Source organism: Emydura macquarii, unplaced genomic scaffold (genome assembly GCF_026122565.2).
Source record: "Emydura macquarii macquarii isolate MOO-44397 ecotype Brisbane River unplaced genomic scaffold, CSIRO-AGI_Emac_v2 contig_2457, whole genome shotgun sequence".
NCBI classification, from domain to species: domain Eukaryota; kingdom Metazoa; phylum Chordata; order Testudines; family Chelidae; genus Emydura; species Emydura macquarii.
In genome coordinates this window covers 745073-768644 of record NW_027132594.1, presented here as the reverse complement: position 1 = coordinate 768644, position 23572 = coordinate 745073, and the positions used below count along the sequence as shown (strand labels likewise).

General features: G+C 37.7%; 1 protein-coding gene across 1 annotated transcript in view; it reads left to right on the top strand.

The window, feature by feature from the left end:
- Window positions 1-23572, top strand: part of BIRC6 (baculoviral IAP repeat containing 6) — a 354060-nt gene that overhangs the window by 182370 nt on the left and 148118 nt on the right. Inside the window, exons 53-58 of the mRNA XM_067562654.1 lie at window positions 1625-1733; window positions 2776-2997; window positions 5889-6669; window positions 7728-7871; window positions 11825-11954; window positions 19436-19567. Coding sequence (XP_067418755.1) covers window positions 1625-1733; window positions 2776-2997; window positions 5889-6669; window positions 7728-7871; window positions 11825-11954; window positions 19436-19567 — 1518 coding nt within the window. The remainder of the gene's footprint in view (window positions 1-1624; window positions 1734-2775; window positions 2998-5888; window positions 6670-7727; window positions 7872-11824; window positions 11955-19435; window positions 19568-23572) is intronic.

Below are 23572 nucleotides of genomic sequence, written 5' to 3'. Positions count from 1 at the left end.
ACTAGCACAAACAAACCAAGATTATAAATAAAGAATGTAATCAGGTTAAACATCAATTTCAGCAAATAATCAGATAAATGTGCTTGGAATCCTTATACAGGAACTGCATGATGGCACAGGTGTATATAAATTCCTAGATGCAAACTGTGTTGAGTAGTTAAGGTTGAAAGTATGTGTGAGTAATGTAAAATAGATTACAGGAATGTTGTGATTATCACATAACTAAGCCTTGTTAAACCTTAGGAAATCAAGTGTTAAGGCTAAACTTAAAAAAATCATTTCCGTAATTTAACACGATTGGACTTTCTTAATTTAACCTATTTCTGAATTGTCTGCATTTAAAACTTGATTATGGAATTATTACAACAATTCTGTCATATTTTTACCTTAAATTACTCATACGTTAATGTACATGAACATTAAATAAGAAATCCAAACAGAAGGTTATCACATGATATTTCTAATGATTTGAAGATTTAATATCAGCTTGAAATCATTTTATAATTCAACTTTCAGGGTCAGAATCACCCACATTCTGTGGTTGCTTTATGCCACTCTTGTAAAAGAGCCAGAGTAATATTGGCTGGTAAAATGCGTTTACAGTTGCTTTGCATTGACAGAGCAGCCCAGAATAGCCAGAATGTACACCCAGGTTTTCTTCTCTTGCCCTCAGTGTGTAGGTTTGGTCAGAGGGGTAGTTTTTTAAAAAATAAATAAGTATTAAGGGTCACTTTTGCTATTTGTTAACTGAATGTTCTGTCAGCAGAAGTTGGTGTATAGATTTCTTCAGAGAAACTCATGAGGAATAGCCTGCTTTTAAAATGGCTAACATCTCCTATTCTGAATAGGACTTAAGTCACAAACTGCCCTCATTAACATGTTGTGTTTCAAAATGGCCACCACCTCTCACTGTTCCCAGTAGAAATGAGGCGAAGCTGCCTTAGGTAAAATGAGAGAGTTCCCTATGCTGTCAGGAAGTGAAGAGCACTCTGAGGAGTAGGTAACGGTGGTAGGCATTTTTGCTAAGAATATCCCGTGGCCTCAGTCTCCTGGGGAACAATATTCTCAAAATGGGTACGTAACTGAGGAAAACCTGTGGCCTCAATATTACTGAGAGCAATAGGATACGTCAGCCATTTTGGAAGAGGGAATATCTTCATGGAATTTGCTAAAGAAGAAACTCTTACAAAGAATAACAGCAAGAAATTACCATCACGATTTAAACAGCAGCAAAAATCTTTAAATATGATATATGCACAAGATTTCAATGAGTTTTAACTATATGGGAAGTTTAAAGAATTGTATTTGCACTACAGAGGTAACTTAGAATAAAGTCTTTTTACATTTTTAAAGGACCAGTTTTTAATAGAGAAATTAATTAATTTACTTGTAAACTCAGAAAATTTTCTGAGTACTCAGTACTCACAGGTGGTATGGGGGAGGATATGTTGTATTCTATGTGTACAAGATTGAACTCCTGCTTTAAATGCAAAACTCAACTCAATCTTACTATTGAGCTAGAATACCCTTGTTTCCATAATTGTGTCCCACGTTCACTTTTAAAAACAAAAAACCTAAATGAGTATTTTTACTGTTACTTTTTTCCTTTGATGTGTGCGGCAAGATTTGAATAGCCCTTTGCTTTTTGGAAGACTGAATGGCCTGTCTTCTGACTCTACAATAGACATTCTCTATCAGCTGGGAACAACTCAAGACCCTGGAACGAAGGACAGGTAAAATAATTATTTAAATTGTTAACGTCTTTAAGTATTACAATGATTATTTGTTTAAAAAAGGGGCTGTTTAGGGTTCTCATTATGCTAAAACATACTTTTCTTGGATCTCACTTGAAATATCCTAAGAGCACAGAACTATAAAGAAACTTAGTTTTGTATCCTACCTTTCTCTGCATTCTCTTCAAAGAATGCTTAATGAACTGGGCACAAGCAAATAATATACTTTTTAATATGGCTAAATGTAAATGTATTCATCTTGGAACAAAGAATGTAAGCCATACTTACAGGATGAGAGAGACTATCCTGGGAAGCAGTGACTTGAAAAAAAGATTTGGGGGTTTTGGTGGATAATCAGCTGAACATGAGCTCCCATTGTGTCTCTGTAGGCAAAACAACTATGCTTGGATGCATAAACAGTGAAATCTCAAATAGGAGTAGAGAGGTTATTTTATCTCTATATTTGGCACAGGTGGCGCTGCTGGAATACTGTGTACACTTCTGATGCCCACCATTTAAGAATGATTGATTGTTGATAAATTGGAGAGGGTTCAGAGAAGAGCCTTGATAATGATTAAAATATTAGAAAATATTCCCCAGAGTGATAGATGCTAAGGACTCGTTCTGTTTAGCTTAACAAAGAGAAGGCTAAGGAGTGCCTTGATTACTGTCTGAGTGTCTAATGAGGGAGAAATATTTAATAATGGTCTCTTCAATCCAGCAAAGAAAGGTATAACACATCCAGTAGCTCGAAGTTGAAGCTAGACAAATTCAGACTGGAAGTTGTATGGTCTGTGTTATTCAGGAGTTGAGACCAGATGATCACAGTGGTCCCTTTTGATCTCGGAATCAATGAATCTGTGAATTATAGTTAATGATAGGACCCATGGGAAATTTTATAAGATTTGCAGTTTACCTTTAACATTGAGTTAAAGAAATAGGTAAGCGTAAATTACTTTGGGGCAACAAGTTGCTCTGTTTTATAGGTTCCTACTGCTCTTTAATCTTCTGTTATAATATGCTATGTGCTTTTGCCTTCTAGAATTCAAGCCCTGTTGAAGTGGGTCAGTGATTCTGCAAGAGCAGCTGCCATGAAAAAAAATGGCCGGATCAGTTACATCTGTACAAACAGCTCAACAAGAGAATATGGTCTTTTGATGCCATCTCCTTCCCATTTGCACTGTGTAGCAGCAATTTTGTGGCATAGCTATGAGCTGCTTGTTGAATATGACTTACCAGCATTGCTGAACAGAGAGCTCTTTGAGTAAGTAGTGCAAGTAAGATATTTCACTATACACCAGGGGCGGGGAACGTCCGGCCCGGCCCGCAAAATGATTTGGTCCGGCCCGCAGTGGGCCGTATAAGACCCGCGAAATCATTTGTTCTGGACCTGGCGGCGGGGGGGAATTCGGAGGTGGTGCGGTTTCACGGCGGCGGTGAGGTTCCGTTGGGGGGGGCGGGGGGGGGCAGTCGAAAGCCTGCTGCCGAAAACCCTGCCGCTGTTTGTCCCTTTTCGACGGCGGGGGGACTTCGGCGGCGGGCACTGCCCCCCCCCCCCCACGGAACCCCGCCGCCGCCGAATTCTCCCCCGCCGCCAGGGCCACCATCAGGCCCTTGACATAAAAAAGGTTCCCCACCCCTGCTATACACAGTCTAAAACTTCTATTTTTCATTTATTAAAATATGACAGATCTTTTGCTATTTCCATGTGCATAATAGTGGAATACTAATTTATTTAGTGTTTAATATGTTAGTTACTGAAAAGGTACTGCATTACAGTGAATGCCAGAGAGATTACACGTGACATATGTTGATTTTAGTAAGGCTTTTGACACAGTCCCAAGTGACATTCTTGTAAGCAAACTAGGGAAACATGGTCTAGATGAAAGTACTGTAAGATTGATGCACAACTGGTTGAAAAAGCATATTCAGAGTAGTTTTCAATGGCTCACTGTCAAACTTGGGGGAAACGTATCTAATGGGATCCTGCATTGGTCTGTCCTGGATCTAGTAGTGTTGATCATTTTCATTAATGAGTAGGATAATACAGTGGAGAGTATGCTTATAAATTTCGTAGATGACACCAAGCTGGGAGGTATTGCAGGCATTTTGGAGGACATGATTACATTTCAAAACAATCCTGACAAATTAGAGAATTTTTGTGTGAAATCAGTAATATTAAATTCAATAAAGACAAATGCAAAGTCCTACACCTAGGAAGGAAAAATCAAAATGGGGAATAATTGACTAGGATGGGAGGCAGGAAGAAAGAACCAGGCTAGGCTCTCCCAGATCCAGCATATGGCTCCAGCAGCTATCTCTTGGGATAAGTCTTCTGCTGATGCCAGCTAATGTATGTAGCTCAAGCTATCCTAGAGTGATGAATGCTCAGAGTTCAAGCACTACCGATGATCACAATTTTGGGTGTGGAGGTGCTAGCTGCACATAATTCATTTTTTAATACTTTCCTTTAAAAAATAAAAACAAAAAACCTATGTTAAAATATTTAGCTGCAAAATTAAGTACTCAAAAATTAGGAAATGCTAGATTTGTGGTTGCCTGTGCAATTTAATTCAGCCCTTTTGTTCATATGCATTATGATACTACATGGCTACCTACTAAATTTTTCCCCACAAGACTCCTAGTGATCATCTTATAAATAGCTATTTAAACTTTGAAATAATAAAGAATTTGATAGGGAATCAATGTAATGAATTTAATGTAGCTGTGTTCAGTCAAGACTCATCAGAAAACCTGCCATTCAGCTTGGTTAATGCTTTAGCTCCTGACTTCCCTAGGTAAACATGGGAAAGCCTGTGCTTGCTTCATCATAGATTATAGACTTCATCGACGTGTCCCTAAATTCAGTCACAGCAAGAGCTTATCTACCAAGGGACAGATTCCAAGCAATGAACAACCTCATAAATCAAGTCATGAACAGCTCTCGAACACCAATCAGACCTTGTCTTTCTCTTGGGATGCATGACTGCATGCACTTGTTATGCTGTTTGCTAGACTCCACCTTTGTTGCCTGCAGGTGTGGCTTCAGACAGCGTACTTACCAAACCAACAGTCCATGAACGCCATAGTTATGTTTCCCACCAAAGTAACCTCATCCCTGCTGTGGTGGAAAAATCCTCATCAGAGTTTATGTGGGCATTCCCTTTCTTTCCCCCTCAGCAGACAGGACGAGCATTACAGATGCCTCCGTTTTAGGCTAGGCAGCCCAAATAGACAGCCACAAGGCACTTGGACACCCTGAGGGAGGCCTGGATGCACATCCCCATTCTGGAATTATGGGCAAAGCCTTTCTCCCATTCATACGTCACCAGGTCTTCATAATGTTGGCTGATATGACTAATTTAGGAGCACAAGTCCCATTGACTTTAATTATCATTAAAGGCAGCTCTTGTGTTTGATTGCAGACAAGCTACAGAATAAGCATTATTTTGAGTAGTTCTAGAAGAATAATTCCATAGGTTTAATTTTATTAAATTGTACTCCTCTTCAATTGTCATTTTCTTCTGAAGAGTACTGAGAATGAGGGTATGTAGAAGAATGTCATTAAACTCAGTACACGTTACACTATTTTTCATTCTTCTTTCCTACAACCTGTTTAGATGGTACGTGAATAGAGGAAGTTATAAAATGTCCTGGGAACTTAATAAAATACTTTGAGATGTTTAAAATACTTACCTGCAAAGTTCTTTACTAAAATCGGTTATCTTATCCCCATATTTACATGTTGCATTACTGAGGCCCTGGCGAGGTCACAGTTTGTTTTAAGGTTGCATAAAGTAAATGGTAAAGTTGTAGTATGACCTGGGTCTCTTGATTTACAGCCTGTGTCTTCAATCTACTAGAGTATAGCTGCATTAAATATACCATAATGAAATACATTCAAATATAGTGATGGGAAAAATATTTTATGCATTGTCCAGATTATGCTGTGATCTCAATAAACTAACATCCCCAGATGTTGTGTTTAATTAAACAAGTTCTGAATACTGTATCGGATCCCTTACAATAATTAAACTCATAATATTTTTGGAAAGCATTTTTATGAATGTATAGCTAACAAGGTAAAAGGGAAAATGAGTGGTAAATTTTTGTGTTGATGTAACTTTTTTTTTTTTTCTTCCCCTTCTTCTCTAGGTCACTCTTCAACTGGTCTATGTCCCTTCCCTGCAACATGGTTTTGAAGAAAGCTGTTGACAGCTTGCTTTGCTCAATGTGCCACATTCACCCAAATTATTTTTCCTTACTCATGGGATGGATGGGTATTACCCCTCCTCCAATGCAGTGTCAGCATAGACTATCTATGACGGATGATAGCAAAAAACAGGACCTTAGTTCATCTTTAACAGATGACTCTAAAAACGCACAAGCACCTCTTGCACTAACAGAGTCTCACTTGGCTACCCTTGCTGCCTCATCTCAGTCTCCTGAAGCTATCAAACAATTACTGGACTCAGGTTTGCCCTCTCTGCTTGTGAGAAGCCTTGCTGGTTTCTGCTTTAACCATATTTCCAGCTCTGACTGCACTGCTCAATCTGTGGATATTACCCAGGATAGACTCAGGAGACATCACGTTCCACAGCACTTTAATAAAATGCCCATCACGGCAGATCTAGTTGCTCCTGTACTCAGGTTTTTGACAGAAGTTGGTAACAGCCATATCATGAAGGATTGGCTGGGTGGTTCTGAAGTCAATCCACTGTGGACAGCACTTTTATTTCTCTTGTGCCATTCTGGTGCTACTTCTGGAGGACACAGTGTGGTGGCACAACAGACCAGTGCAAGATCTACTTTGCTTTCTTCAACGGCTGGAACAGGACTGACCACTCAGCAAAGGACCGCAATTGAAAATGCAACAGTTGCATTCTTCTTACAGTGCATCTCCTGCCATCCTAATAACCAGAGGCTGATGGCACAGGTAACAAAACCTTAATCTGTAACTCTTATTATTATTTTTAAGTGAAAATTTCATTGGTACAGGATTGTGGCTTAAGTTTTACATAGGAAAAATAGCTTATTGAATGATTCAGAGATGTGAACATAGATTCTGCAGTATATTTTTTTATTTGTAGATTTGATTCTTTAATATGCCATTTAACAGAGGCGGTTTTACATTATGAAATATTACCACATTGGTCTTTCTTTGGAGGAGGAGAGGTTAATTCCTCTGCCCACTAGTATAAGTATTCAGTATGGCACTTGTATTAAAGTGCATTTCTGTTCTGTTAACTCACTGTAATGGCACCTTGGTGGTGTGTTTGACTGCAGATCAGATTTGCCCAATTGTGAACTCTTAATCTGGGATCTGAAGATAAAGCTGGATGTTTTTTGTATCTCATTAATAAAAACACTTTTTGCCTGCAGACATGCTTGAGCAACTTTATTGCTTTCAGTGTAATTGATTGCTGCACAGGTAACAGAAAGCAGAATGTGGCCTTTCATTTGGAATTCAATTGAAAATAATGGAATTAGTTCACTTCCTTTTAGCTGTTAGCTCTGCAGTGCTAACAGGAGTAAAGCAGAATTTTAAAAAGCCTTAATTTTGTCCCTAAATTAAGACTGAATACATACTGGGATCAGATAAACTGAGTAAGATGAAGCCATTTCCAGAGAAGAACTTCACCCCAGTCTAGTGAAGTTGCTCTGTAAAGCAGAAAAATTACTCTTCATGTTCTTGATGCAACTACTGATCCATTTTTGTCAATTAACGTTTGTTTTTCAGAATATTGCCTTAAAATTTAACTTGAATTATTCTTCCTTTGTTTTTTATTCTTAATTAATATTTTAACTGGTTTGCTGTTGGTAGCCTACATAGGTGACCATTTATCCTCCTCTCTGGTGATAAATGGAAGATAAGTGTCAGACAAATCTTAAAAATTAATGGCCATGCTGTGCTATTAATGGTAATGCAGAGATATGTTTTATAAGTTTATACACTGTCATATTCAAAGATTAAATAAAATCTTGCATTTGCAGGTTCTCTGTGAATTGTTCCAGTCATCCCCTCAACAAGGGAACCTTCCAACATCTGGAAACATTTCAGGGTTTATTAGAAGGCTATTCTTGCAGTTGATGTTGGAGGATGAAAAAGTGACTATGTTCCTTCAGTCCCCCTGTCCAGTAGGTTTTTTTGTGTATCTATGTTATGAATGTCAGTTAGATCAGACTGCACACTATTTGTACATTCTCACAGTTGATTCTGCTTTTTTGCAAACGATGACTGATTTCTTTACTATATTTATTGCAGATTAGTGAAAACTGATTTTTTGGTGGATGTGGGGAGAAGGTTAAAGGGCTTTTTCTAGATTTTTAATTTGTTGTTCATCTCTCTGACATATTTATATAAATATAACACTTACAAGTGCTTCTCATGTTAAACAGTAGGCGGTAATTTCAGTATGAATGAAAACTGACTATTCTGAAAAGTTAAAAGGAAATGATGAGAACCACAAATAATTGCTATGCCAATCTAACATCATAAGTTATAGAATGCCCAGAATGGAAGGGGAATTGGTGGAATCATTGTTGATTGGAGAGAGGAGGCTTGTGGGTTGAATCAGTTGTCATTGGAGGGAGAGAGAAGTGAGTGGAGTTGTGAACATTTAGAGAGTCTCGGTTTTCTAGAATCCAAAACCTCTGGAAGGACTTCTGATGATATGTCTTCATAGGAATTTATTTAGCTCTTAATTTTCAGTGTTGAGTGTTGAATTGATTAGATGTTTCTCACACATTCTAACTGTAGTAAAGTGAACGTTCCTGGTCAATGAGTGATTAATGTTCACGGATTACCAAATACCATATATATTTAATTTTAGTTGCCTGATATTAAAGGAAGTGGTGGTAAATCAGATTGCCAATAACTAAAAGTAATGAACACATACTTTTTCTCAATAAGGTTATAGACATTAAGAGTTAAGTAGTAAGAGAACATTTATTTACAAGAAAAATGTTTTGCCAAAAAAAAAAAAAAAAAAGACTTGAACTAATCATAGTTGCAGCTTTCTTTTATGCCAACATTCTCTTCAATATAAAACAAAATGAGCAATTTAAAGAAATAATTGAAGCACTGCACCCTGGATATGCTCCTTTAGACAGATTTAAATTTGCAAGTCCACTGCTAGATCTTACACTAAGAACTAAAGGAAAAAATAAAGGAAGGACAGAAACCATCTAATATTTCCATACTGGGAAAATTGCTTTCCTACTTATTGATCCCTACTATTGATTTTACATTTGAAAAGTAAACCATAGACTATTATATCCAAGCTATTGACAATGTCATCTAAGAATACAAAGAAATATGACAGAGGTCTTTGCTACTAGTTCAAAAAACAAAAATGAAAATAAAGAAAGTCTCAGTGCAACCCTCCTAAATTGCTAACACATAGATGTTCAACACTCTATTTAAACCTGTCGAGAAAGGAACATCTAACGTGTTCCTAAGGTATGTTGATGAAGTTGAGAGATTCTTGCCCAATCACCATGACACTTGATTTATTTTTTAAAAAATTAGGATTGTAGCCCCAGTTTCCTGGTGTCACTTTTGGTGGAGTACCAGATGATTACATATTTACATTTGCATCCAACTACCAAAAGTATTAAATTTACACTCTTCATAAAAAGCACACATTTTACACAGCAAGAAACTCTGCAAATAGTTACTAAATTTGAAAAGCCATTGAAAAAGACTTTGTAGGAATGTGACATAACAAGCTGCACCGACTGTCACAATGTATGATCTGATTTGGATCTCAATAACAAAGAAATGAGAGTATACAAAAACAAATTTGAAAAGTGATTCAGAGAATCTGCATTGATTCAGTTTGATTCAGAATTTTGCTACATGGTGATCTGAGTGTAAAATCTAACAAGTGTGTTTCTGAACCATGACTTATCACCCATAGTGGTATATTTTCTTACATCTCTTCTAGCATCCCAGAGGCTTCTCAGATGCCTTTATAGTGACTGTAGGGCTTGGCCACAACCCAAACAATAGTTCTTCAGACTCTTGGCTCTATGTAGCTGAACAGACAGTTGCTCCATTTTCCTTTCGTTTGTTTGTTTTGGCTTTTAAAGCCAATTTTCACAGCTGTTCCCTTTTTCCTTCTCTTAAGCAAAATTTGGAGATTTTAAAAAGGAAGTGTTTTTGTCCAGATTGACGCTATTTGCTAAACTTCTAACCTTGGCTTTGTTCTCCCACCCACCCAAATTGCTTTATCCAGCATAGTGGGTCTGGCCAAAGAGAGGAAGCCCAAGTTGCGTCAGTGGTGTGTCTCTTTGAGGGACTACTCTCTCTGGAGCCACAGAAGGGGTGCCCTACCACAGTTGTCCCCAGTTGTCCTTTTGAACCCTCAGTTCCCCCATAAGAAAGGGATCAGAGTCTGAATGACTTATTGGGACCTCTTTCTCTCTCTCACACACCTATCCTAACCTGCACAAGATTCATCTGGAGATAATTCCTCACAGATAGGTCAGTTCTCTTCAGTGTTCAGGAGCAAACTGTCTTCTTCAGTCTGAGACCCATAAAGGTAACTCCAGATATATACTCCCGAGACCACCTGTTCCATCGACCTCTAAGATGAACATTTCCATGTCTTAGCCCTCAGCTGGTTAGTGAAGTCCCTTGACAGGGAGTCTGTCCTTTGTCTCCCATACATCCCTGGAGTAAGATTTGGACTCTTTTTTGAGGATGTTCCCTTTGTATTTCCTCACCATTTACCCATTGAATGATGGCAAACATTGGACCTTGAAAGCTTTTACCAACACTCTCCAGCAGCCTAAAACCCAAAAGGGGACCATCGTCTAGGAAAAGGGCTTGGCGTCTCACAGGAACCAGGATCCTGTCTTGCTGTGGTGACCAAGTGACTATCCGAATTCAAGTTGTTCTTGGCACTTGATTGAGACTCCATAATTAGCTTTCTTTCTTTTTGCTCAATCTCAAACATCAAAAGAAAAGTTCCTAGCCTAATGTGGATGGTCACAGAACAATTGAAATATATTTGCAACATTCAGAATCCTTTAAAAGATTGGGTTCCACATTTTTATCTTTTCTTCTAAACTACATAGAACAGGGTCTAAGTTGGCTTTAACTAGATGAGTAGAGTAATCTGGTCAAAAATGGTTTTTGCTGTAAAGAATAGGTCTTCAGAACAGCAAATATAGCAACATAACCTTCAAACACTAAAGACTTCTCAGACATCATAAATAATGAGTTCTGACTAAATTTTGCCCCAGTGACACCTGTCCAACCCCTTGGCTTTTGAATGGGTTGCACTGAAATAAACTGGCCCTGTAATTGGGATTTAGTAAACAATTCTGTTGACGAGCAAGAAGTAACAGAGAATCATAGCTTTACATCTTTTCATAGCCGTACAGGGAGGATTTTGGAAAGCTAAGGGGTAAAAAGCAATTACAAAATATAAAGAAATCAGATATGACTGAATTTAAATTGGGGAGAGGGTCATTTGGATTGGAAGGTACTATTTTCAGGTTATTTTAAAATAACGTTAATGGTTCTTGTATTATAAAAGCAAAGTAGCTATTGCTAAGTCTGGAATTACTTTGCCTACTATATTTCTGTTTACTCATAAATGGTATGTGATTTTCAACTTTTTTTCTGTTGACTTCTCAAGAGTAGTAACCACCTCCTCCTCTGTGCAAAGTTTATTGGGATGAGGGAATTTCCTTTTTACTTTCAGAAATAAAAGAAATTAAAGCCCAGGGTACCTAACATGTCACATGCGCACACACTGAAGATGATGAGAGAGGATCTTGTACTGAACTTTTTTTTAAAAAAAAATAAGCGAACCATTATTTTATTTTGAGTGTTAAACAAAAATAGATTTTTGCAGCAGTTTCTTGTTGCATAAAATGTTAATTTTTAAAAATTTGTTGTGAATCATTTTATCATCTTACCAAGTTGGCATACTTTCAAAGCTTTTTCTTTTCGTCTGGAGTGTGAATGACTTCACATTGTGACTTTACTTAATATAGATAATATCTTTAACAACTTGTCGTGATTGTTGGCCTTATTTCTGAATACTTGAAAGTAACTGGTTTTCATTTATTTTTAGCTGTACAAAGGTAGAATTAATGCTACCAGCCATGTGATCCAACATCCAATGTATGGCGCAGGACACAAGTTCCGTACTCTTCACTTACCTGTCTCAACAACATTAGCAGAAGTTCTTGACCGTGTTTCAGGTAAGTTTCAATAATTCGTATTTTTTTCTATATGAAAAATTGTGTCTCAGCTAGGAACATATGCATTATAGATGTGTGGTATCTCTAACAGTTACAAAGAATTTCAAAATAGATGGTAATCAGATTAAAGTATTAGTTTTTTGGTAACATATAACTCAGACTTTCCTTTAAATGTTGCAGTTTAAGATTGGACATCCTGTTCTTTCAACTTTATATAATAGATTTAGAGGAGGCAATGTTAGACATATTTAACAGTTTGAAGTTTATTTTCAGCTGCCAGGCTGCAAAATGTATTACTATGCTTACGTTTTCAATATTTCAGATGTTTTCAGATTTTCTCCTGAGATTCTTCCAAAATTTATGAATATTTGAGTTCAGTATTCAAAGTTCCTTTTAATTCTGTCTATACCCAATTAAAAAAATTCCTTAATTCTATCACTTCCTTTATGTTTGTTGCAAGTTAAAGATCAAAGAAATGATGTCCATATTGAGTGTTTACCTCCATACTTTTCAGTCTAGTTTACACTCATACATATTTACCTGCAATATAAATAATACACTATCTCTAAAATGGAAATTGAGAACTGATTTTGAAAGTCATGAATAAAGTTGAAAAATAAGAACAAACAAGATGGTCATGAATGAGGCATTTATTTTATTCAAAAATAAATCCAAGAATTTCAGTCAGACTATTAAAGTCTTCTTTTCTGTATTAAATATCTATTTAACTGAAACAACTAGTTCAACATTTTGGGGAAATGAAATCTTTGTTAAAGATTAGGTGCCCTTGCTCACTAAATTAAGGTTAACGTTCACAATAAATAAACATTACAGAGGCCTCCTAGAAGTCTGGGCAAAACTAGGAAAATCAAACTTTGTGTTCCGAAGATGAGAAACAAGCAAGATAAAAGCTCTTAAGCCATTTTACATATGCAATAAAGTTTTTAAAAAAAAAAAAAAAGTTGAGCACAATATTAAAAAAAATCTTTAGCAGGTTATCTTTATTGTTAAGCTATGGTTGACATTTTATAGAGATCAAAGGAAATTCATAATTATAGTTCTTACAACAATTGTAACTCTGCCATATTGCACATAAGTGAAGCCATATCAAAGACACATTTTCATATATATTCATTATCTGAATTTGCAAATACTTAGCTGTAGTTTTGACAGTATATAAGAGTGTTCCAGTTAAAATTGCTCTAGTAACGTCTATATTTTCTAACTTTTTGGGTCAGATCCTCTGGTGCAGCTGTAATGACATTAGTGCGTTTGAGGGGCTATGCTTCTTTAAATGAGTTGAGAATCTGGTGTTCTCTGATTCTATGATCAACCAGGACTGCGCTGACACTTTTTTTCATAATTAATTTTTTCTGATATCTTTTAACATGCTGTTGACCAATAACATATTGCATTAATGTAGCACCTTTCATCAGATTATAGCAATCTAAAATAAATGGGGGAAAATACATGAAGTTACTGGTAAGTGACATTTCAATTACCAGACAAATTTCAGCAACACAAATGTCATGTTCACTGGGGCTTTGTGATTAAAAATGCAGTGTTTCTTACAGAACATTTGAGCTTTGATTGTTATTGACCAGTGACTGCTTTCTGTTTTTTCCCACAGACCCTCTCTGTCAGTGTCCAGATTGGATTATATGTAGTGAATAAGACAAGGGGCCTTCAGATCTTTGTCCCAATTTTTAGCCAAATTGTATTTGATGTTACCATTGTGGAAATAATAGCCAATTTGCTTAAAATGAGACCACTGATTGACAGTCAGGATAAAAATAATGAACATCTATCTTCTGTACAACCTGAGAATTCAGTGAGGCAGGGAGCCTATGGGAAAAACATTGGATTACCTAATGAGACTATATTGTAAAGTGTATAGGGAGAAGAGAGACGATTGTGCTGAGAATATTCACTTTGTCTTTTTTATGTGGAATTACATATTATTTTCAGAATTTAATTGTTTAAACGTCAAATGAAAAAAGAGTATGGAAAGCATGAGCTGTCAAGCTGTTGAAATGTAAACTATTTTTAGAAGACTAAAAATTCTTCCTTCATCTTTCTCTCCCCTGTCCTATTAACTTCCTTTCCACTCATCTCTTGCCCCACCTTCTTATGGGTCAGCAAAATACTTGTACTCAGAATAACTAATATAGAGTAATTTTGCTTACATTCTGATTCAAAACTAAATTGAGGACAAGCTAAGATAAAAAATTCTAAACAATAAGTTTGTTAGTCTTGGGACAAAAATAGCGCTGTCTGGAAAAGAGAGAAATGGATTGGGGTGTTAATTTTTTATAACGTCTCCCATTTTGCTGTTTGGCAGACTTAGCTTCTTTTGGTAGCTTTTGCTTACATGTAAATGTTAGCATTTTTATATTCCAGCTGCAGTGTAAATTAGCCAATCACAATAGTAGAGATTTGTACATCATGCACAATTTAAATAATGAGAAATAATCTTATGGTGATTTTGAAAAGGCATTCACTTAATTAGTTTTGAAGCAGCTGTTAGCTAGTGTACAAGGATTCGCATACTCCATATTTATGAAGAATTAATGTACAGTCATCATACTCGGGTGTGTATAAAAACTGTCCATTTATTCATCAGTAACTGTTTACCATTGCTTTACTTTGAAATAATTTCACTTCAGTAGAAATTATAAAATCTTCATACTAAGGGTTTAATGATTAATTTATCTTGTCAATCACAGTACATCGGTTGATACATTTCCACTCTTGTGATGTATCTGCTTAAGTCTCCAAGTCAAATGTGCCATCATCGAAACTGGGGCTTAGCTATGGTTTACAACATAGTCCTACTTACAAACAATAGGATGCAATTTTAAATACAGAAATTTAAAAACAAAACCCCCTTTTGGCCAAGTCCTCATTGTTAGACAACTTATTCACAGACCTTTTGAATGAGGAACTGAAAGCATCCTCGAACAAAGTTCCAGATGTAAAAATAAGCACACAAAAGTACATGCATTCATAGTATTCCCCTAGGAAATGAGTAGTTTTACCATTACAGCATTCTTTCTAAATAACTGCATTATTATATGTGCTTTTGAAAAATATATGCATATGTTCAGGCTCCATCCTTCGAGCTATTGAGGAAACATCTCTGGGTCCTGTCTTTCCACCTTCCAGGCAATGATGGCACTCTTTGTTATGGTAGCTGGGGCATGAGGTTACCAAAATTTTAAGGGCCAATTCAGGGGCCCAATATTTCTGTACCACCTGGGACATAATTTATAATGTTTTTCTCATAAATACAATTTTCCTTTCTTTCTTTTCTCCCCCCCTCCATTAGTTTCACGCATTTACAGTAATGTGCATTGCTAGATTGATTTTTGGTGGAGCAGATGCTCTCCCACTGCATCACATCAGCCAGTTGGAATTCTTATGGCATATCAACGTGAACACTTACTAGGGATCAGGCCGGGATGTAACTCTCTAGCCTGATGCATACTAATGGTCCGTATGGACCTTGTTATTGTTCATTAAAAGTTCCCGTAGTGCACATTGACTTGCTGCAGAAACCGTCAGTATGCACTAGGGAACTTTTAGCATGCAGCAGTAAGGATGCATGGAGAGTTAGTATGTGACACCTTGGAGTGCTGTAGATTTACACCCCAGCTTGACAGCCAGTAAGTATTGATGCAGACACGCCTTTACCTTAATTTTAAATATTCTATCAGTAACATTTAGTAATGCAAAAAGCATCTTTAATATAAAGATGAACCAATGCTGAATTTTCATATGCTTCTATAAATAATTTATTTTATAAGAACCTAATTTATATTTAATTGTAAAATCCTACTTGATACTAAAAAAGAAAATAAACTAAAGCAGACAAGTAGTGCCTTTTAAGATCGTGTCTAGCTGTCCAGGTCAATGTGTTAACTGAAAAGGTTCTTGTATAGCTAATGGATCATCTCACCATACTGATATTACAAGCAGTCAGCTGTGCTTGGATGAATTACTCTCTCTTAAAGTAGGGGTAAACTACTCCTTATTATTTCCAGTTTGCCAGTGACTGACACTGTACGTGTGTCCACTCTATTATGGGATTGCATGACAGAGTTTGAAAAGCTATGACAAATGAAATTAGTGCATCACGGTATGGATAGAAATATATAATAATGTCTAAAAAGATATAAATGTTTCTAGGATTAGATAGATAATAGAAATACTTTGATACTGAATAATGCATACTACTCACTTATACAGTATTTTAGAAAATATAAAACTTTAAGGGATACATAGTAGTATTCACTTAGCATGTAGCCAATAGTTTACATGCATTTTACTACTAAATTCTTGATCTTATCTAGGTTTCCAGCTTTCATAAATAACTGTATATGAGATCACTAATTGTAAATACAAGTTTTCTGTTTTTGGTCTGTAACTTTGAAAGTACAATAATGAAATGTGTTGAATGTACAATATAATTTATAAAACAAATCTTGAACATTTTTAAATTGTGATTGGCTAAACCCGTTATATGGTATTCATCTGGCTGAGGAATAGGGACAATCTTGCATGAAAATGTCTCGGACCAAGTTTACTTTTAGGAGAGAGACAGTATTAACACAATTTATTTAAAATGCTAAAACCCTCTTAATGTTTTTAAAGCACCATTCCATTTACTATATTTTTTTTAAGTGCCACTACAGTCTCTGCTTCTGAGGCCAACCTTTTGTCTTTAGGCTGACCAGCTTCACTGACACTTTGAAAAAGGAGAGAATGGGGTTTCCAGGTTTTTTCCTACAGAAGTTTGTTAGCTTCTAATTAACATAGTGAAAACTCTTTAAATTTACCCTGCACAAGTTTTAAAAATAAGTTGAGTTTGTGTCCTTTCTAGTTTCTTTGATATATAAAGATGGTCTTAAAGACTTTTCGGGGGGCAAAAAACACCCAGTGTAACAAGAGGAAGAAGAGCCTTGTTTGTGCTTTACCTTATACATGAGGAATGGCAAGTGTTTTTTCCCCTGGTTTTGCTGGAGTGCTCTTTGGGAGTGTCAGGATTATAGTGAGCTCTTGTGAGGAGTATTGAATTTTTAATCTTTTCTCTCAAGTGTTGATTAGGTATTGGAGTTAAATGGTTAACAAATGCAAACAAATTCTAAATAACATAACTAAAGACTCTTCCCCTTGGATAAGAACATAAGAATGACCTACATACAGGGTCAGACCTATGGTTCAGCTAGCCCAGTATCCTGCCTTCTGATAGTGGCAAATGCTAGGTGCTTCAGAGGGAATGAACAGAACAGGCGATCATCATATGATCCATCCCCTGTCGTCCACTCCCAGCTTCTGGCAAACAGAGGCTAGGGACACTCAGAGCATGGTGTTGTATCCCTGTCCATCCTGCCTAATAGCCATTGATGGACCTATCCTCTGTAAACTGACTAGTTCGTTTTTGAACTTGTAGTTTTGGCATTCAGAACATCCCCTAGCAAAGAGTTACACAGTTTGACTGTGCATCGTGTAAAGGAATACTTCCTTTTGTTTTGTTTTGTTTTAAACTTGCTGCCTATTAATCTCAAATTGCAGTCTCTTATGATGTCAGAATTTCCTTATTTGTCCATGTGTTTTAGCCTACTGGAATAGACAAGCTTTAAATATTTAATGATAAACAAGCAGAAGCATGTTTTTTTTAATAATACCCAATGCCTCTTTGGCTGCCTTTATGCATCAGGGAGATTAAAATTGCAATAGCTTAATTGTTTCCCTTTGCATTTTCCTTTTAAATTAACTCTTCTGTCCCAATTAGACCAACAGTAATGCAAGAAATATGTTTGGCCTGTCAATTCTAAGAGCCCTTCCATCTGAACTGAAGTGGGGAGGGGAATAATTTGTTTAGAAGGGTAAAATCACGTTGTTATATATACACTGGAGCTATTTAGCAGTAACTACATGGTTATCCATATTTCAAGTAGTTGAAAGTCGTCATAATTGTGAAGAATGTTGACTGTGGTGCTAGAGGCAGCAGGATCTCTCTGGAAAAGAAAGGGACTGGGCCATTTAAGAATGACTCGGTCTACTTCTGGTAGTATCTGCAGATAGGGAAGCAGCATCTGGCTAAAGTAGTCAGCATGTGCAATTGATATCTCCCTTCTCATTAGGTGACTGAAATGACATTTAGCTCAACACTTAAAACACCAGCAACTAGGAGGGTTATAATACTGACCCAATATAAATTCATCCTAGAATAATACCAGCCTGGGTCAGTTTCCAAATTCGCTTTACAAGTACACCTCACAGATGAGGCTTCTAACATTCCTGTTTGCTCTGAGAAATCCAATGATGCACATTCAGAGAACCTAAAGATCCTAATTATAAGATGCAGATAGCGTCCAAGATTTGCCCAGTGTTAGTATGGAGATGGAGACCCAGCTCCCTGTCATGCTGGAGGAACTTTCGAATAGCTGGGATTTTCTGGGCTTCAGGATTTGTGGAATTCGTTTCAGATGGAAGAGTAGGTGTTATCGGACAATTTGTGTTTTCAAGCAAGGAAAATACTTGATGAATCTGGAAAGGAACCCCATGCAAACTCATGTTTCTATTTCAGTGCCTCAGCTGTATCCGATCTGGGTATAAAAGAGGCCTTGCTGTAAGTACAGCATGACTCCTTGGACAGCTAGGTCCTAGGCCCTTGTTTCCTTTGACTAGTGGGAGTTGAGGATGATCATATGTGGTTCTTTTTGATATTTTCTGGATCACCTTCCCGGTCAGAAGTAGAGACAAGGAGACTATTTGGCCCTTTATGCACACTGACATCCATTACTAGTGTGAGATGATCTGCTGTAACCAACAGGAAAAACGACAATAATTGTTTAATTGCTGATATTAATAGACCAATACAACTAAAGCAAAATATTCAAACGTGATATCTAGTGTTGTGCACCTAAATAAGTGGTCTGATAATTTTCAGAGGTGCGGAGTGTCAGCAACTTCTGTAGACTTGAGTGGAAACAGAGTGCTCAACAGCTTAGGTGTACCATGCTAGACATGCAAGTTCAGATATTTGGCTTAATCATCTATGTCTACAGTTGAACATAGCAATTTCTCTTTGTTTAATCTCCTCCCTTTTCTATTGGTAGCAGTGATATTTTCTAACTCTAATTATGTCACCTGAATACAAACAACTAAATATTTGAACTTCTGCTTAGAGTTTCGAAGCATTGTTTCTTTAAATGGTCCAAGGAAAATTAGTTGCAAGACTTCTTATCAGTACTTTGTCAGTGCTTGGTCTTTTGTTATTAAAGCAGCTTAAGATAATTTTTCCCTAGGACAAAATGTTGCTAGTTAGAATGGAACTCAAGGCTCCAAGCCAGCAAGGTAATTGAGTGAGACCAAATGAATATCTAGTGAGTAGGTGTGAAATTATAAAGTGATAATTAAATCAGCATGACATCTTAATACCGATAAAATATACATGTACTTTTTTTCTCCTGCAGATACACCAAGTATCACAGCTAAGCTAATTAATGAACAGAAAGAAGATAAAGAAAAAAAGAACTATGAAGAGAAAGAAAAAGTTAAAGCAGAAAATGGATTTCAAGACAATTACAGTGTTGTTGTTGCCTCTGGTATGTGTGTTTTGTTTTTTTTTCTTTTCATCTCTTTTGTAAAATCAGTCCCTCTGAACATAAAATGAGAATAATCATGTCAACCCATATAAACCCAAACCTATCACTTATTATCAAAGGTGTACTACTGAAAATGTTTGGAAATTATATTCCTTAATTAAGCTAACTGGCACTTAAGCAACAAGGGATGGGCCCCGACTAATGAATTATGTTGTGATAAATATAAGAGTTCTATTTCTAAAGGTATATGCGTCTCCTGCATACGTTACACATTGCTACAATATTTATAAAGATCACCTAAATCCAGAACCTTCATTTATACCATTTGCATGGTAAGTACAAATGGTGTTGTAGTGGCTAAAGGTGTCATGGTGGAGATATGTATGTATAAGACCAACACACTTTATTCCACATGCAGACTGAATATAGAGGATTTTTCCAAAATCCTCATCCTTCTGAAAACTCATACCTATCTATGTTCATATCCTTCTAAAATCGTTCATGTAAACTTCTATCTTTCAAAATTTGTATGGAGTGTATGTACACTCTAACTGGAACATGAGAAGGTGGCAGTGGTAGGGGGGATTTAGAGTTGAATAGGTGGCTGCAGGTATATTGCAGTATCTTGTTCTCAAGCTCTATTGTTTAAGGGCTGATGATTGAACTTCTAAGGAACTCATGATATTCTCTCAAAACTTTGGCTGACCATCTTCTGAAGATGGCTGATCTTCCATAGTTTCACCTGAGCGTGAAAAGGAGCTCTGGGAAGGACACTGGTTTCCTTTGACTTTTGAAACCAGTATTTCTCAAACGGTCTTCTCTATCAGGACTTCAGATGTAGTTGAACCTCTTAAATTGTATTTAAAATGCTGAATTGGGCAGTTGTTTCACTACTCTCAAAGTATATTTAATGCAACTCAGCTGACTATAACGTGCAGTGGCTTCAGCGGGAGAGGTAGTGAGGATGGAGGAATAGACGGGTGTGACTAATACTTAAGATATGACTATATTTTCAAAATAAAAAACAACATGCGTTTCATAGGTACCAGCGCAGCAGAAAATGACAAACTTTGTTCAATATTTAAAAAGAGAAAACTGTGAGATAGGCAGCATGGCCAACTAGGGCTGACCCTAAGCAAATTTCTGACCTCACAAGTAGCATGTTACATCTCCCAATCTCCCATCCCTTTTTTAAATAGACTTTAAACATCTGGTTCTTACTGCATCATTTAGCTTCAGTCCTTTCTTTTTAAAATTTTTACGTTATCCCAGTTATGTTTTTTCTTTTTTTCGTTTCACTATTCTGTATCTATCCCTTTGTCTTTCTCAGTTTTTCTTTTAAATATCAGTTACTCTGTTATGGAATAATTGTTTTCTCCTTCATTCTCATCTTTCTTCTCCAGTATTGAGTTTTCTACCCTTCCCCAAATTTACAATCTTTCTTCTCTCTTGTGTTCCCTGTTGCTAATCTCTGTACTGTACATTTCAAGCTCTTAAAATAAGGAAATTGCACTGTTAAGTTGCCCATACAATCTTAAATCTTCCCCATCCCTTTTCCCCCTTGTCAGTATGCACTAATCTTTCATTCATTATCCATCATTGGCCCCTATCTGTATTACACTCTAGGATGCTCAAGTGCTCCATGTCCTTTGAGACCAGAAGATTTTTTGCTTGATGTGTTCATTGGTCTGTGCCTCTGCTCTTCTCCTCCTAGTGCTCCAAACCAAGGGCATAGGAGTGAGTGCAGACCGCCCATCTCTCCAGTTCCTTTCTACCGCCACATGGCCTGAAACAGAACCCTTCAGTATCCTCAAAGTTGATCCTTCAGCATTTACCTGTAAATATTGTCAGTATTTTTTAAAATGTTAGATAATTTTATGTAGTTCTTAGTATCTAGTTAGATTAAGTTAAAAATTGGGGTGAGGGAGGTGTTCCTTCGGTCCCTCCCGCCCCTGCATTTGGGGTGAATATTATGCCCCCAAGATCCTGAGATTCAAGAACTCTCTCTCCTGACCCTGGGCTTTCTCAGTCAATGATGACTAGCAGAAGTGCCTCTACTGCCTCAGGGAAGTTCACGTCTCTTGGAAGTGCACTTTTTACCTACCCAGTTGAACCTGCCAAGTGGGTAAGTACAGACTTAGGAAATTTCTGATGAATCATACGAGGCCCCAGTCTGACCCTCATGGGGCAGATCCCCTGAACAGTGAGTGGAGGCACCAAGAACTGTATCTCTTTGCACTGTAATTTCCAGTGCAGGGACTGATAGGAGTAGAGCTACGGATCTCTTCCTCACAGGGGTGCCAGGAATGTAGGAAATGTTCCCATAAAAGAAGAGAGAGATCCCTCTCCAAATCCGCTTCCAAGAGGAAGACTTCTTCCCAGACATCTAAGCTAAGTGAGACTTTGGGAACTCACAAGGGGCATGGTACCAATTTCCAAGTTCTGAAAAGTAAAACTGCTTCCCGATCAGTACTAGTGGCAGCAGCAGCACCATCCTCGGTACTCGCTAAAGATAAATGCCGAGAGCTCCCTGCTGTGCCAATCTGATAAAGAAGGACTGACATCCAAGTGCCTGTCTAGACCAGCTCCAACAGTACAGAAAGATGGGGTCCTGAACCCCACATGTCTGGGGACAGTTACATTACTCATGAGGATATAGGCATCCTCCTGGGTCAGTGTGTCCCATCTTGTCAAACCCAGTCCCTACAGGAGCAACCCTGACGCTGTCAGTGCAGCAATGGCACGAGAGGAGGCCGCTCTTCTATACTTAACACAAGCCAGAGATCCCCAGTACTGACAGCGCCGCACTTAGATAGCTACCTTTTCCTCCTCAGGTAGAATTGGATATTAGTCTGAAAGCAGCATCAGCTCCATTGAAACAGGACATTAGCCCCAGATGAGGGGTTCAATCTTCTGGGCTCCCTAATGATCTTATAAGACAGGATACTCTCCTTGGGACTGTTGTCATCCGATGCCTTTGGGACCTCCCCAGCCAACGTTGACCTCTCTCACCGGTCTTACTGGAAACCATGAGACCCATACACAGCGATGTCCCAGATCTGTTCGTTACTTTTTTGAGTCATGGTCCGAATATGGATTCCAGACATGGGTGCACAGTACGCCAAGCGCCGGAGCCAGAACTATTGGTGGTAGTGTCCGTTGACCCACATGCTCATTGTGCATCAACCTCATGGTGAGTCTGAGGCTTTAAGAGGCTGTGTGACTCGACGCCGCTCCAGGTCCCTCTTACCACCACATGGCCAAAATCAGAATTCCTATTCCTTCAAACTTTTAGTTTTCTAAGAACTCTTGTCTATTTTTTCTGCCATGTGTACATAATTTTTCCTCTAATTTTATATAGTTACCAGTAGTTGTTAGTTAGGACTCCCTCAGTTGGACTTCTCCTCCTCTTGGGGCTCTTTTCCCCCTCTTCCCTTCCTGAGGACTATGCCCCAGTAAGCTGGCTTCAAAAGTTGTGCTTTGTGCACTCACTCCTCTGTGAGCAACGAGCACCAAAGTTGTCTGTATTGCCTCGGTGAGCTCACTTTGTCACCCGTTGCTCCATTTGCCGCTGGTTCCCACTTCCGGGCTCGGAAAGCTAGGGAAATTTGCCTCTGCAAACACCTCATGGGAGAAGGCTATGCTCCCATGTATGCAGTTGGATCCGGGACCAGCGGATCCACTAGAGGAGCGGCACCCTCTGATATTAGTCCCTCCTATTGAGTAGAAATTTCATATTACTTTGATTATAATCTCAGGCAGTGTCTCTGAACTGTCTCCATGGATGCAGGGCAATATCAGGAGAGCACAAAAGCTGCATAGTATTTACATGATGGGGTATTAAAGTTGTTGAGAATGCTTTGGGTCATAAACTGTTCTTTAGGTCCATATCCTTTTTGGCTGGTTTCCAGCTCTATTAAAAATGCGATAGGCACCCTTTTTGTATACTTTTAGAAATCAAAATAAATACCGAGGAAGCTGTTATGTGGCTGTCTCTGCAAAAGA